The sequence below is a fragment of the Pungitius pungitius genome, chromosome 10 (genome assembly GCF_949316345.1).
Source record: "Pungitius pungitius chromosome 10, fPunPun2.1, whole genome shotgun sequence".
NCBI classification, from domain to species: domain Eukaryota; kingdom Metazoa; phylum Chordata; class Actinopteri; order Perciformes; family Gasterosteidae; genus Pungitius; species Pungitius pungitius.
In genome coordinates this window covers 5759078-5775003 of record NC_084909.1, presented here as the reverse complement: position 1 = coordinate 5775003, position 15926 = coordinate 5759078, and the positions used below count along the sequence as shown (strand labels likewise).

The window sequence follows — 15926 nt, the reverse complement described above, 5'->3', positions numbered from 1 at the left end:
GAGATATTATTGCGGCTCTGGCCCTATTTCCTTTCCAATAATTTTGAAGTCTGAGCCTTTGAAGAACTCTTCTGTTTGTTAAAAAAGAACCGTCTTATAGCCTGTGAGGTATAATGGATTTAATATACAGACTACATTGGTGCCAAATGGTTTTCTTTAAACAACCCTTTAACTCTCTGCTCTATTGTATGTAGTAGAGCACATTTTGAGTCATTATATTTTATTGAAAAATGTAAAGAGCCTAAATGAACCAGGTTAAGCCATCTCTGTTATTTTTATTGAGCTATGTTGTTGCGAGAAAGAAAAAATGCAAAGAAATCATTTCCACTACTTTTTTCTTAAGTAAGAAATAAAAAGACTACGTGTAGATGACACTACCAGCAGAAATATCAAACATAAAAAAAGATGTTTTACTACTTGCTAATTTGTATTTCTGCTTACCAGCTGCTAAAATGTGTTTCTTGGCAATTTGGGCAAAACACTTTGAATTTTGAACGTGGCATTGCAATATAGTTTTGCTGTTCAGCCTGATTGGGATGTAAATTAATTCAACTGCCTCAGGTTTGTCTGCTTATTTGATAACAAACACAAAACATCTGAATTCAAGCGTATGCTTAAACAATATCAAGTGCAAACACTAAAATGTAGGTCATGGAAGGCAAATGGGAACAAGTCGTATTTCATAAAAGGAGAAAAGAAGATTGCCTCAAGCATTCCGCATGATGGAAACCCCGGTGACTTGTCTGCAACTTATCAGATGGGCTCGTCAAACATGAAAAGCCGAGAAATTTGTCTTCATTCATACTGTAACTAGGGGGGGGCAGGAAAAGAGTCAGGGAGAAGAGAAGAGCGTGTAGAAGAAGGAGAAGTGGCGCTCATTGGGGTGGAGCCAGGCCAGGGCACGACTTTGTCCCAGTTGGAGGGCCAGTGCATCACATGTGGAAAAACTCCACCTACATGGAGAATTAATGACCATCATTTACGAGGAGTGCTTGAAGTCCGGGCCTCTGTGGCTGCCACCTTGAGCCCTGCGTCCCTTTTGCAGAAGTGAGATAGGCCCGTGGCCAACCGAAGGAAATCTTTTTATCATCACCACGCAGCCAAGAAATAGAGGCATATTGTCCTATTCAAAGCTGTGGGTGTTAAAAACAAAAACAACAACTGACTGTTTCAAGATATAGACACGTGAAACCGGAAAAGACCCCATACCGTGAAACCACAGCGAGATTCTGACTTTTTGTATCATATCAGAGGCTTGTGTTCCAGCTTATGGTGTGCTATTTTTTTTATTTTTTTTTGTATTGCAAAACAGCAACAAAACCAAAAAAAAAAATTAGAGTAGCTGCTATTACTCTGGGCTTTGCCTCTTTATCGAGATTGATGTCCACTTAAATTCAGGCTGTGTCAGCCGGAGGCAAACCGCCAGCAGACAAGGACAAATAGGGAAAGTGAACAGGGGAATCTGTGGCTCTTTGCCTGTGAAGAGGGCCACAGAATGAGAAATGGCTGGAGTATGCTTTGGATTCTGTAGAGCATTGCTCATCTATGGTTCAGTCAACCAACTACGGGTGCTATATGAAAAAGTGTAGAAGGGTGTTGTTCCTTTGATGAACTTTGTTCTGACCAAAAAGTCCTTGAACATCAACAATTGTTTTTACGTTCACTAAACGGTAAAAACTTTATTTTCTATTAGAGAAAAAAAACTCCTTTTGGAAGCTGGATTATTTCATGGGCTACCACAGGAAAACTGGTGGTGAGGTTTATCTTCCTTGTTAACAGATCTGATATCAAAATACCCATGTCTGATTAGAGTAATACAAATGGAATGTCATAAGTATGTATATATACACAGTATACATACTATATACTATTCTGTAAGCTTAGATGGAGACCAGCATACAATACATTAAAGGTGCAATACACCGGAGTCAGAGAATGAATGCAGCAGCTAGTGGAGTAACGGACTACTTGCCATATAGAAATAGTGCGATATGAAAAAATGAGCAGGGAGGAAAGTAGAAGACCTTCGTTCTTGACAAAGATACCTCCGAGCAGCTGTGGATCAGAGACCAGAGTGTGTTTTCACTGTGTCATCGGGGCTCGAATGTTTAAACCTCCGGCATCAGTGTGCGTGTGCGTGGCCAAAAGTTTAGATGTGCCGGCGCTTTGGGTGGGTGGAAGACTGGAAGGTTGCTTTTCAAATGCTCGTCCACGGGATTAGGGACAGACACATGAGCATTGGATGAATATTTTGGTGACTTTCCTTCCATAGCCATCATTGGGCCTATGAACAAACACCTGCACGTGTATTTAATATTCCAACCGGACGCAGCTTTACAGCGTGTTTACGGGCAATGACCAAAAGCTTTTCCATCTAGAGACACAGTACCCTGAACGTAGCATACAAGGCATTGTATGGATTTTACAAATGTAAAAGCCATACAATGGAAAGACATTGATACTGTGCTTCACTGCTAATGAACCGAAGCAGCATAATTCAATAATGAGCCATTCTCAAGCAGGTCGTGTTACTAATGGGGTTGGAAATGTCATGGAATTCCAGTCGATGGATGCTGACAGGATTGTTTCAATTATTTTGCTCACAAATATGTTGAAGAAGTCCGTTTTCTAGTTTCAAGGCTCAACAGCAAGGGCAAACTACTGTGTGGAGGCTGTAGAGTGCAATGTTATGTCCTCATTCCTTAGTTTTAAAGTTTACAGGGTTTTTTTAGAAGATAGAAAAAGTTACGTTTTATTAATTTTCCAATTACCGCAAATATTAATTTCAAATCATATTTGAATCCATGCAAGATCAATAAAGATACGATAACAAAAGTCTTGTCAAGCACCATATCCAAATTCTGTCGAATTAAACAACTTAATTTTTCAGGAATTCATCTGTTTTCAGTCAGAGTGAAACGCTTGAATGAGGTTTACAAAAGACTTTACACCAATATCTATAAAAAAAACAGATGGACAAAAACAATGCATCACTGTTGATGAACTGTGGTCCAGACTAAAGAAACCAAATAATAAAGGGAGCAGCTGAGGCAGGGGGAGTAAAGCTGGTTGTGTAATGATTATAGGTTAATTTAAAGGTCTTTCAACATGATATAACTAACTATTCCAGAAGTGGAATGCTTCTGAGTGAGGTATTTGTACTCCACTTGTATTCACGCCACTCCATACTACTACTTCACTCCTTTTCAGAGAAGAACATTTTTGCAGTTCTTCTTCGGCAACAACAATTTTGACAGCCGGAGTTAAAGCAGCTTCACAAAAATAAGACTTTTGCATACAAATCATATTAGATACTCAACGCCTCCTCACTCACACCGAGTGTTGACTGAGGGAGACTCGTCCCTGGTCAAGAGGAGGGTCAATAAGCGAGGTCGTGCCACCATCTACTCAGCTTCACTGCCGAAACCATGTTATCGTGTAGGCGTTAACTGAGTATCTTTCTGCCTTAATTTAGGGGGGGGGGGGTAAATGTGTGAGGTAAATGTAGTCTTGCCAAAACTTTTACATATGCCTTTGATAGCTCTGCTTAACCGTTGAACTTTTTAAAAAATGTAAATGTTTGACTTTGCTGCATGTGCCTTGTAAAGCACAATGAATTGCCTCAGTGTATGCAATGGGCCATCCTAATTGCATTGCATTGCCTTCAGCTCCAGCTTGTGAGCAGAAAACATTTTGGGATATTTGTGTGAGGAAAAGTTTTTTTATTTTCCACTCAATATTTTATTCATGAGCAATTTTTCACAAATACGTTGCTGGCTGGAATTTTCATAAACAGTGTCGTTGTGGCTGGCTCCGGCTACCAAGCGGAAAACAAATCACCTAATTAAAAAGAAATGAGCAGAAAGAATCAATGCAGATCACTTCCAACGTAGGGACATGTCTCCCCAGGGAGAATGGTTACAGCCTGTACACGCCAATGCAAAGGAACTGCAAATGAAGCTGCTGTAAAAGCCCAGTAGTTCACTAAAGAATTCAAACCAATCCCGTTACTCATTCTGCAAATATTGTGAAGGGCGGGAGGAAAAATTCCATCACGGGCGTCAACTTCCTGTCAACAGACAAAAGTAAAGAGGACGAGACAAAGGGTGCGCGCTGCAGTGAACATTATTTAACACCGCAGCGGGTGATTGGTATTCAAACAACCTGAGAGGATGAAGACATCTGTGCAGACAGCCGGATGAATAACATCAAAATGTTTAAAAACAGCCCGCGTCAGAACGTTGTTAAAAAATAAATAAAAACCCAACCCCGGAGTGGTTTTTAAACAACAGAAAGACGACAGAACGCTGCACGATGTGATCATTTAAAAAAACAGATATCCAGGGATTTGTGCAGAAAGCCCGGTGCTCTATTTATCTGGGAGGACTTGCCGTGTGGGTCCTGATTGTGTTGGGTTTAGATTTTCCAGGTGCGCTGAACAGGCCGACAGCTGTTAATCAGACGCTCCACGCTGCAGTGACTTGATGTAACCAAGATCTAATTGCACTCTTAATTTCATTCAATTATGCCTGTTTATAATAAAACAAGTATTTTTTTTTCAAATCTCTGTCTGAATCATTTTGATCATTTTTTGATTTGGCATAATGCGCTGCTTAAAGGATTAAGTAATTAGCTACTTCCATAATTGATGCCATGAGCAAGTTATAGGAGCAGAATGGGTAGAGGTCAGCAAGGATTTGTCTAGTAGAAACTAGTGGATTATAGACTGGCTACTCAGCAGAGCCCATTTAATCTTCTGTATGAATTATTCAGATCTGATTTATTCAGTGTAACATCAAGGAAGAAACGTATAATAATAATAATAATGCAATAATTAAGAACAGGCATTTCCAGCCCTGTTTTCTATCACTTAAACTGCAGAATGAACAAAAAGGCAATTCAGTGACACTACAGCGCAAACGTGTGTCATATCAAAATGAATGAGAGGACCATCTCCAACTGAAGCTGAATTAGTTCCAGGAATCTTTCAAAAAATAATAAAAAATGTAAAACAAGTACATCAAAAATTGACATTGGCTTTTGGGAAGTAGTTTTGTCCTAAACTAAATGTGTTGGTTTCTTGTCCTCCACTTTGAGCGCTTCATTTCCACAAAGAAGGCGGCAGCGATGTGATGTGTTTGTTTTGGACGGAAGGTACAAATTACTGAGCTGGTACTGCAACAAATTGAGACAAGCTGGCACAATGTTCTTTTTCTAAGCAGAGGAAATAATAACTAGGGAGAATTTACAGGATTGGAGAAATTGTTAAGAAATGTCAATTACAGTGTTTTACAACTGTATTTTCCCTTCATTTTCTTTCACCTCACCAAAATGAAATGAAACCTCAGGTTAATGTAAACGTGCACGTTGTTTATTGGTTTCTCTCTCAGGTTGAAATCAGTTTAATCCGAAGGTTTTGAAAAGGGGATTAAAAAGGTATGCTGGAGGAAAATGGCACAGACACAGCCTCTGGGTTTAAAGGATTTCTCACTCTTTGGTTGGACTATTTTCAACTCCGTAATATCTTGTCTTCACTGGCCAGTGGAGCAGGTATGTGATGTTAGTCTGGATGGGAGCTACAGAAATCTAGATGAATATCTTAGCTTCTGCACCGGCTGTGTGTCACAAATTTGCAAATCTCTCCAAGCGCTCGATCTAAAACTTTCCATCTTTTTCAGTGAGCTGACTTTTAGTTGATAATATTGTGTCAGTAAAAGCAATATAACACGTTGTGCCGGAGCAATAATACAAATACAACATGCTATCCAATGCTGTCGAGCCTGAAGATGACCAAGCCATCAGGGGAACTTTAACCCGAGAGTCTACGCAATACCTTTTTGTGGTTAGACCTAAAGCCAATTAAACACCTTTTATCCTATTATTAGCATGAGATGTCAAAGCCAAAAGACAGAACCGGTATTTAATTCACACCGAAGAACAATAACCCAAGAGACGAGAGACCTGATGAAGACCAATTGAACGCATGCAGAGGGAAAGCGTCACGACACTGAAGAAGACAAATGTTTTTTAAATAGATGGATGGAGCTTTAAGGTTAGATTACATACCGTAATGTCCTCAGTTATGTGCATATGCATGTTGTAAGTATCTTTATACAATGCCAGTGGACACACTTTTAATTGAATTATATTGAATTGAATTGTAAAATATATATGTGTAAGGAAAGATAAAATATGGCCCGCTGTCGTTCTTTTAATGCCATTAACCAAGCAAACTGCCTTTCAATCTATAATTAAATGTTACAATGTCATTACCAGCCATAACTAACAACACCATGAAAAATAATCCATGAATTGACTGTTATCTAATGTGTACAATATGTACATTGAACATATGCAAAGTACAATCTTTAAGTAATTAAATCTTTATGTACTTTACATAATGCTCAATCAGTGTGATCTTTGTGAAGTGATGGAATGAGAATATAAGATCCGTAACCATGTCATTTTATTGTCCTTTTTAAATGGAAATGCAGTAGAATATATCACTTGCACAAAAGCTGTTGAGGTTTGTATATCCTGATTGTTCAAATAACTGAGTCGTGACTATTTGAATACTCTTGAATATTTGCTAAATATATCCTCATTATATTTCAGAATGAGCATTGCATGAAGCATTGTCAGCTTTAAAGCAGCACTTGCATCAAGCTGTTACACTTACACCAGTGTTAGGAACTCAGTTTGAGCTGCAAAAACATAGTGATAATAATACATCTAGTTTATTTGTATAGTACTTTAAAAAGGTTCTCAAAGGAACTTTTAGGGCAGGAACAATGACAATACAAGCAATGTCAATACAGAAGGTCCTGTGCCCCCAGTTCTGGTACTTGGACGCAGTAAGTGGTTGACGTTGGTTGTGAAGGGCTTTGTTTATAATGACAATCATTCAAACTGTATTCTTTGACGACTGAGAGGTTGATGTCGTCAGAGGCTGCAATATACTGTATATGCTGTGATGAGATCGGATTGAAATGAGTCAAAACCGTTGGTTGGACTCCAGGTGAGGTCTGAGTTGCCGGGCAACGGTGCGTTAAAGTATTTTAGGCAGAAAGGGAAGATTTGAGATGGGTCTGTAGGTGTTGATAATGTCAGGATCACGACCGGACTTGGCAGCACAATAAAAGCCTTTTGAGGATATCTTTTGGTCAACAAACCAACACTTCATGTTCGAGCAGCGCTTCACTACCCCAGAGTTCACAGAGGAAAGCGATCATGCTGTGTGTGCTGTCCTGAACTGGAGGCTTTGATGGTTGGTAAACTTCGTTAATGTCTCCCCCCCCCCCTCCCCTCTTTTAGAAGAAAGTTCCCTAACAACTCCATCTTTTGTCCGACCCCACTGCAGCTGCTCTTCCCTGTGCATGCCGAACACATAGAGACATTCAGGCCTCCACGGATGATTGAAACACATCAGCTTCAGACCCAAGGACGCCACTTCCTGTCCTCATGAAGTGCGTGGTTATAGAAGTGAATAGAGATGACGTGGATGTTGGTAGAGTATATTATAATACATCATCGGAGTAGTCCGTTAAGGTGCTTGTTTTCCAGTGCTTTGCAACCTCGCACACCTCGCACGTGGGTTTGAACTATTTCAAACCTATAAGTGCTATTTCTGTGCCTTTTTGTCATAACACTGTTTCATGCACTCGTAACCAGGCGGGAGGGACACGGCACTGCCGAGCGTGACGCACCGTTTTGAGATGAACTTTTGTTTGAGGCCCTGTTTTCTATTTATTCACGTTGCTCACCTCAAAAGCGCCACTAATGATGAGCAACTGTTGATTCGGGACGTTGAGACGAGGAGTTATCCGTACGATACCGCCTCGTTTCACAACAGAACCCTGATCGCGGTGGGGCAGCGGGTTTCACACTGTTCATTGTATGTAAAAATGATAAACTATCACAATGTAAACGGTTCCCATGTTAAAAAGTACCAATGTCGGAAAAGTAATGTTTTAAAAGTAATGTAAAGTATTACTCTTCCGGCTTTTAAGTGACTACGTCTTCACTCTGATCCCAAACACAGCTGATATGTACTTGGTTTGTTTCCATCACATGAGGCAGTACTATCAATTAGAATAACGGCATGTCGCAGGCCGACTCTTGTGCCATTATTACAGTTGTTGTTTTTTTAGATAATTATTGCCGTTCAGCTTCACATCATTTTTACATTTTTATTTTCAATTACTGAAAGTGCCGTTGTGGGACTCAAGTCGTTCAGTGTAAGCAGCTGCGATGGGTGAATGTTGTTTTTCTCCACACAATCGAATAATACTTTTAATATGAAACCGGCAGTCCTCGAGAAACATCCCAACCTCAAAACGTACCAGTCACCTAAAATTACGAGAACGATGGATTGTTTAATAATATTGGTAATAAAAAATCCGCGGTGGCGGTTCAACCTCTCCCAACATAAAAAATGGCCCAAATACATGCATTTAACAAAGAATGGCTGCTCCAATTGACATTTATTGCAAAGAGAGCAGTCGCAGCACGGCTTGGAGCTCTGCTGTCAGAGCATCAACTTAGCAAATCGAAAACGCTGTATATGGTAAAAAATGAGAATTCTGTTTAGGGATTTCATTGCTCAAAATTGGTTGAGGATGACTTGCAACATTTGGAAAAACTAAACCAGTGATGTTAGATCATAAGTTGTAGGCTATGGGGAATAAAAAGTTAACGGAAAAAAAACGTTAAATTTTCCGTTGGCGAAAAACAAAAAAGTTAACGTTTTTTTTCCCGTTAACTGAAAATTTAACATTTTTTTTCCGTTAACGGAAAATTTAACAGTTTCTTTTCAGTTAATTCAGTTTTTTTAAGGTGGTATTAAGTTGTATTTGCTGCGGTGTGTCAAAGAGCAACTGGAGCTGTTGCTCCTCCTGCTCACAGAGGAATAGTCATGTTTCCACATCCTACAGGAAGTGTCTACCAAAACAGCAGCAGAAGTCTTCAATGTTAGGAATTCTATGAAATATGAAATAAATATATAAATATCACATTCGTGTTTGTCTTTGAGCTGAACAAGTTGTCATTGAAATTCTTTGCTGAAAACCTGACATTCCCCACTGTGCACTTGTGCCCTATTACAAGTCCCCGTTTAGCCCAGCAGGAGGGAAGATTCCCGTGAATAAAATCTTTTCATGAAAGAAAAAGTTGAGAGAAGAATGACAAAAAAAAGGCAGCTTCTTATCTGAGGGCCTAACGTCTGTCAATGCTTTTAAAACACGAAAAACACAGCACCAGCTGTAACCTCTCTTTAAATAGCCTAGACCACATAACACACTGTAATCCTGCTGATTTACAAGCAACATTCAGACATGAGCCCTATTTTTACGTCTTCATATCAGGTCATTTTGAACAAAACCATTTAGACATATTTTACTACGGTCACATACATTCAGCTTACTTTGGCAAAAAATAACATGATGTGTCCAAAAATGAAAATAAAATGCCAAAGAGAGAGGAACTCAAGCATTATGATGTTAAATAGAGAAGAAATCTCAACCTTAAATAATAAAAAAAAATGATTTGTTTGAACAGAAGCGTGTTAATCAAGGGCATTTAGCCATATTTGTGGTATCCAGTTGAATTGAGTTACCTCCTGTAGAGTAAATGTAGTAAATAGTAAATGTAAAAATTGTGCTTACAAATATCTCATTACTATTTGCTCCCTATACTCACCACACCCATTACCCCCGCTTAACCAAACACAAAGGCATGGTTATAATTTAAGAAAACCGATGGGATATAAATGAACAGCAGCATCCGGGTGGAAAATAAGCTGGAGTGATACTCGAAAGGACTCACCGATGTACAGGTTCCACTCGGGATCCAGATCAGCCTGATTGGCCAGGCAGCCCTTGACAACATTCAGGCAGTAGTTCTTACAGGATTTGACGTCCGGCATGCCCTGACAAAAGGGGCAGTACAGCATCTTGGTCAGAGCCCGAATGCATGCCGGGGTGCTGCTCACCTGCAAGAAGACAAGAGTGTGACAAGCGCAACTTGAAAAATCAGTCATCCAAAAAAAAAAATTTGCTGGAAAAAAAACGTTTTGCTGACCAAAGGCATTTTGAACTTTTCTGAGCCCTGTCGATGACTGTGTGTGTGTGTGTGTGTGATCATCAGCCTGCATCTCATTGGCTGTCAAGCATTCTGCATCCCAGCTATTCATCCTTCTCCTCCTCATATACAAAACATGAGATGCATTGTGACGGGTGGAGTTGGACGAGGGCGGCGTGGAGTCATCCCACAAAGCAGGCATTACAAAGCCCCAAAACAACAAATGCCAGAGACAAGGTAAGATTTCACTGACACAATATCCCTAGTTTGCTTTCATGGATTATCACTGTGATGACATTTGATAATATATTATGTTAGAGGGTGGAATTTTTAAATATTTAAACTAATGAGCCCCAATTAAATTAAACAAATATTTGCAGGAGTGGAAACCAGCAGCATAATGAGCCCGTTCAGCCATGTGTTGTGGCACTAATTGAGTGTTTGAATGTGTTTAATAGAATGTTGATGTTAGCCCCCCCACCTCCTCGCTGATGCTTTTCAAATGTTTTCCTGGATTGACATTCATTCCCGGCATATTGATAACCATCACAAAGATGTGCAGATATGCAAACACACCCCTGACTGCATGAGCTAGTGAAAATGTTGCTAGACTTTGCTGCACTGAACATTGTTGTCCTTTCTTTGTTCCACAAAGCGCCACAAAGCACCCGATTAAACGTCTTTCGGGCAGAAAACCCACTTTAGAGGTCTGCGCTCGGAAATTCCTTTGCAAGCACTTACTAACGTCTAATTTTCTTGTGACAAAACGTGGCACTAAGCCGTGTGTACTGTAGTGTTTGAGACTCTTTTATTGCAATCATTTCTCTTTTTTTCTTTTTAAAGGGGTGCACTTCAAATTGAAAAATACTTTTTACAGACAAATGCAAGCTTCTGCTAAAAGGAATGTAATGTAAAGACCCTGAAGAGGACAAAAAATGTTTTTTTTCTTTGATTAATGACCTTAGGATACAATGAAAAGGTTTGGTATCCCAGATGAAAACTCAATATATCTGTATTGTTGCCGCAGTATGAAGAAGGCCATTCTTGTGTATCGGTGAAAACCCATGAATCCGATCACACAAAGATGCAAGGCTTCCATTCCTGTTAACACGTTTAAAGCAGACACACTTTCCTCTCAGAGCAGAGACAAAAAGCAGCAGGTGTAAAATAGCGACGTCCCAGTTGACTACGACCTACAGCACTTCTTCGAGTGGACAGCAATTATATATCAGAATATGAACAAATACATAACGAAATGTTTGTGTCACCTTCCAAACATTTTAAATTTTCCAATAAATAATAGCCAACACTAGTTACAATAGAAGTGCATGTTCATATCACCAGATTCATTGCATTGTAAACTTAGATTAAATAAAGTGACAGATTACTTGCGGATTCCTCCTGTGGAAATGCAAAGACTTTCATTTTACAAAGTCGATGCAGCGTGAATCTGACTTGTCAGCACGACATGTGCATACATTTGTTTCTGTCAAATCCACTGTCCATCTTACCACTGTTCACTTTGCAGGGCGGTTAGTCAAAATAAATAGATTCTCAATGACAAGGCGGAACGCCGTACAGACTGAATCGCAGCGAATGAACAGAACCAGATGTGCTGTTTGGTTAATAATCTGGTTTAAGCACGAGAATCGTTGGTGATATACAGACTACAAACACAAAAGTTTTCTGCTTCCTTAAAGCCGCGCCGCTTTCTTCCCGTTTGTCTCTGAAGCTGTGAAAAGCAATCAAGTGCTGCATCGTCTACTTTAATTCAATATACATCCCAGCAGCAATAAGCATTGATGTCACATCTCAGGGACACTGTGCAACAGACACCTCCAGCAGGGTGTCCCATTCCATTATGCTCACACCCAATCTGTCATGATACGTTTATATCCCAGGGATCAAAGGGGCTGCACTCCCAGACACATGGCCTGCATCTCAGGTCCCACTGAAATGTCAAGAGGTGAAGCTGGGACCTGCTGGCTGGTGAGGGGAGCGGAGCGCCGCCCAGTAAACGCACGCCAACGACACATCCTCTGTGGCTGCTTCTAAATGAGCCTCAAACCGCTGCTGCTGCTGAGACGGGGGTAATAAAAATACTGGAGAGAACTCAAGTTCAATGAGTGCACCATAGCGGGGTCACCGGAAACCACACTTTGGATTTCTTAGATACCAGCAGGGTGTTTGTCGCCGTCTCTGACCATTGACCCGACACCATTTTCACACCATCTAGACCCAGTTCCAGTGTTAATAGATCTTGAATCTTTACTTTGTACATGGATGGAAACTACATAAACTCCCAGAGCGCAACCGATGCAGCATGAAGCTCACATTGCATCAGACGACTAAGGCTAGATCATGGTTCGTGGTTTGTGTGTCCTGGGGAAACAAATATTAGCAAACAAGCAACACAAGAAGGTGGCAAATTATTACATGTCTCTTCTCTTTCATTGTCTGGGCAATTTACATACCGACGTACATCCACACTGTTTTGAAGAAAGCATGTAGAAACAAGGTACCTTAAGTCTCAAGCTTCCTGGAGACATGTACCGAGAGAGCAGAAATGGCTCCGAAAAAGTATCTGGTATAGGAACTCGTTTGCAACGGAAATACCAGAGGGGAAGTGTGCCCTCGCAGCAGAAAAGCCAAACTTAACCGTGTGAAAATCTGTGTGATCTGAGTGCAATTAAAAGAAAAAGAAAAAGGTTTTATTTTAGGGCTGGAAAAGAAGTAAGCAGTTGCAAATAAAGCGCCGTTACCTTAGACACTCGGTGGGCGACCTCCCGGCCAACGGAGAGGCCCTGGACGAAGGTGCGCGCGGCGATGAACGCGCGGGTGACCTGGGCCTTGAGCTTCCTGGGCACGTCCCCAAAGGGCTTGAGCTGGTCAGTGTACTTGCTTATACACTCCAGGTAGTCCTCCGTGATGACGTACTGGGAGTTGAGCAGCGTGAACATACGCTCCAGTAACCGCGACCAGAAGTCATTGAGCATTTCCTCCAGGTTAACGTTCCCTCCCATGTAGTAGCGCTTCAGCTCTGCGAACAGGTTCTCGAAGACCTCGGAGTTCTGCATGTAGGGCTTGCCGTAAGTCCTCACGAACATCTCATTCAGGGACCTCTGGGTGTTCTCCAGCAGCTCCAGGAAGAATTCTGGGTAAAGGAGAAAAGGCAAAAATCATTTTCCTTCACGTGTGAATGTGTATGTGAAGATGACAGAGTACAGGGCGCACGTTGATGAGATACACCAAGAACTTCATTTGTGAGTAAATGAGAAGAGCGGCAAAATGACATCAGCTGTGTCTGATTGCAAGACGGAGCGCAGTATTCAAAAGGATGTGTGATTGCCGTGGCGGTTGCCAACAACCAGAAAAATACCAAAATAGCAGATCAATTTCCTCTTCGGATGTTGATTTAATTTGGAAGAGACTTCACAGCTTTGTGACTTCACAGCCTCATTGATATTTCTGGAAAGCAATTTTGTTTGCAGCGCAAAAGGTCTGTTTGGTTTGTACGCAACCCGTTAACCCAAAATACATTTGCGTACCATGATGGAAGCGCTGTATATGGCAGAATGACTTTACCTTTACACAGTTTTTTCAGTGCTACTCCATATGGTGGAAGCACAGGGCTGTGAGGATGATTATCCTCATTATGGATATGATTACGATTCAATGACACAGTCGGTCTGTTTGTTTGCAGCGTCTCCATTTTGCCTTTATAGACACCACTTACTTTTTGCCTCATGACCTCTATGGCTCACCGCAAATTGGGATGAGATGATAATATTCCTTACCACCTGGTATCCATAATGAGAGCCCTCGCTTTCAAGGACCAGGATTGAAATTTAAATAGCCCTCAAAAATCCACACATTTTACTGCTAAGTGAAATAGTTCATGACAGAGGAGACTCGACTCCTATAAAAGGTGGCGGAGGTTATAGATTATAAGAGTATTTTAACTGTATAGTTTATTGTCTATTATAGGGCAATAAGCCCCACCCATGTATCAAAGCAGGATTCATTCTTGATGTTTGGTCATTTGGAAAACAGTGGAAACCTGAATGCAATGTTGACCAATGATCACCTCGTCAGGAAGATATGACAAACTCATTAGCAAACAGTGGCATCTTTACACTCATCTACCAGACAGAATAGGATCTCTTTGATTGGGTTTTCTGGAAAAATAGATTGATTTGTGTATCCATTTTGTTTGGGTCTTGGAAAACTCTTGGAGGAAACACAGTGCTGAATACAGATGGAATTTGTTAAATCTGCTGATTTGGTTCTGAGAAACGAGTGCACAGCGAGATTTCATTCATTTAAACAGCTGCCTGCTGCATCCAGATCAGGGTGGTTGAGCGAAGAGAGACATAAATAAAACAGTTAAATAGACGACTGCAAAACCAAAACAACGAGCCAAAAAACCTTCGTATATGTACTATTGCTCTTTAATAAACCAGAATGATTCATGGTATATGAATGGTATAATTCATGGTACAATGAATTGATGGAATACTTTTTTAGTTCTCTATTTCTGAAATAATTGATTGATTCTCACACAGGATATGTAGCTGCTAACAATGCAGATCTATGTGGCATAGATCTGCATTGTTTTTCAACACATTACAGACTGTACAGTAATGGATTTAAAGTGGTCATTAGCGCTCAGCAATGCAGGAAAGCAGAAAGAAATCAAAATAGCACAGAAAAACACAATGGAATAAATCTCCACAATACTACTTGAAATCACATCTGGTTAACCATCAGCCATTATCAAAAGGTCACAGAAAAAGTACCATAAAGAAGAAGAAAAGTAAAATGTGAAAATGATGTCTCATTTGCACAGTTATTTCATAATGTGGACCCAATTGTGACAGATTTATTTATAGCTGCAACCAGCATCTACTATAATTGTGAGGGATCAGAGGGTAAATTTCATAATTAAATGCTATATTCTAATTCTTTAATCATTCTAAAACAGCCTCTGATGTATTTCATGCAACATGCTGACTGATCTATTCTGTGTGTGAGTGTTATAGGATGTTCTTTAAGGAGATCTGATTAAATCAGCTCTACCTTCACACAGACAACCATGTGGTACCAGGGTACTTTTTTTGTAAAGTATTATACATTTTTTTCGTATTAATTGCGGAATGTTTGGATGGAACTTTGGTGCATTTGTGCATTACATGAAAAGCCCCCATTTTTTACCCTTTTTCCTGGTATGAAGTACTGAAAAATGTTCATTTAAAAGAATGATAGATTGAACACATGCTTGATGAATGTACAGTTGTACACTGGTAGAACATGCCTTGTTACTGAACAACAGCGCTAATTCATTGGTTGATTTAATTTGCTGTTCTGCTCCTTCTGGATGAAACGGCCGCTGTCTTCAGAGAGGGATTTTATCTCTCCTTTGGACTATCCTGGAAAGATGATGGTTAAAATCAATAATAATGTTGTTATTGTGAAGGAATTGCAAAGCTGCAACCTTTCACTGAAATGATGGGTAATTCATAAGTCGCAGTATATCCACACTAAGTCTTAGTAATTAAGCGGTCTGTCCAAACAAATGTCCTCAAGAGCTGCAAACAGAGGATAAAGAGGCTGAATTGCCGGGAAAGGGGTGATTCTAAAACTCCCAACATGTAGAGAATTCATTACCTTTGGCTGATAAAGCTCAGTTTGTCTCACTGAGCCCACATCACTGTGCAGGGTCCCACAGATCCATTCTCTCTGTGATAAAGGTCCGTTCCAGTGCATCCATTACTGCTTGCTCTCACGGAAACTGATGCACTTCCTCCTTGATGTCAACAATGTCAGTGATGTCAGCGATGTCATTAGTC

General features: G+C 40.3%; 1 protein-coding gene across 2 annotated transcripts in view; it reads right to left on the bottom strand.

Annotated features, from left to right (window-relative positions):
• The window catches only part of LOC119229026 (glypican-6-like), a 59568-nt gene that overhangs the window by 19671 nt on the left and 23971 nt on the right, over positions 1 to 15926 (bottom strand). For both annotated transcript variants that reach the window (XM_037489109.2, XM_037489110.2), the window contains exons 3-4: positions 12840 to 13231; positions 9823 to 9988 (exon numbers count right to left, since the gene is read on the bottom strand). In XM_037489109.2, coding sequence (XP_037345006.2) covers positions 9823 to 9988; positions 12840 to 13231 — 558 coding nt within the window. The remainder of the gene's footprint in view (positions 1 to 9822; positions 9989 to 12839; positions 13232 to 15926) is intronic.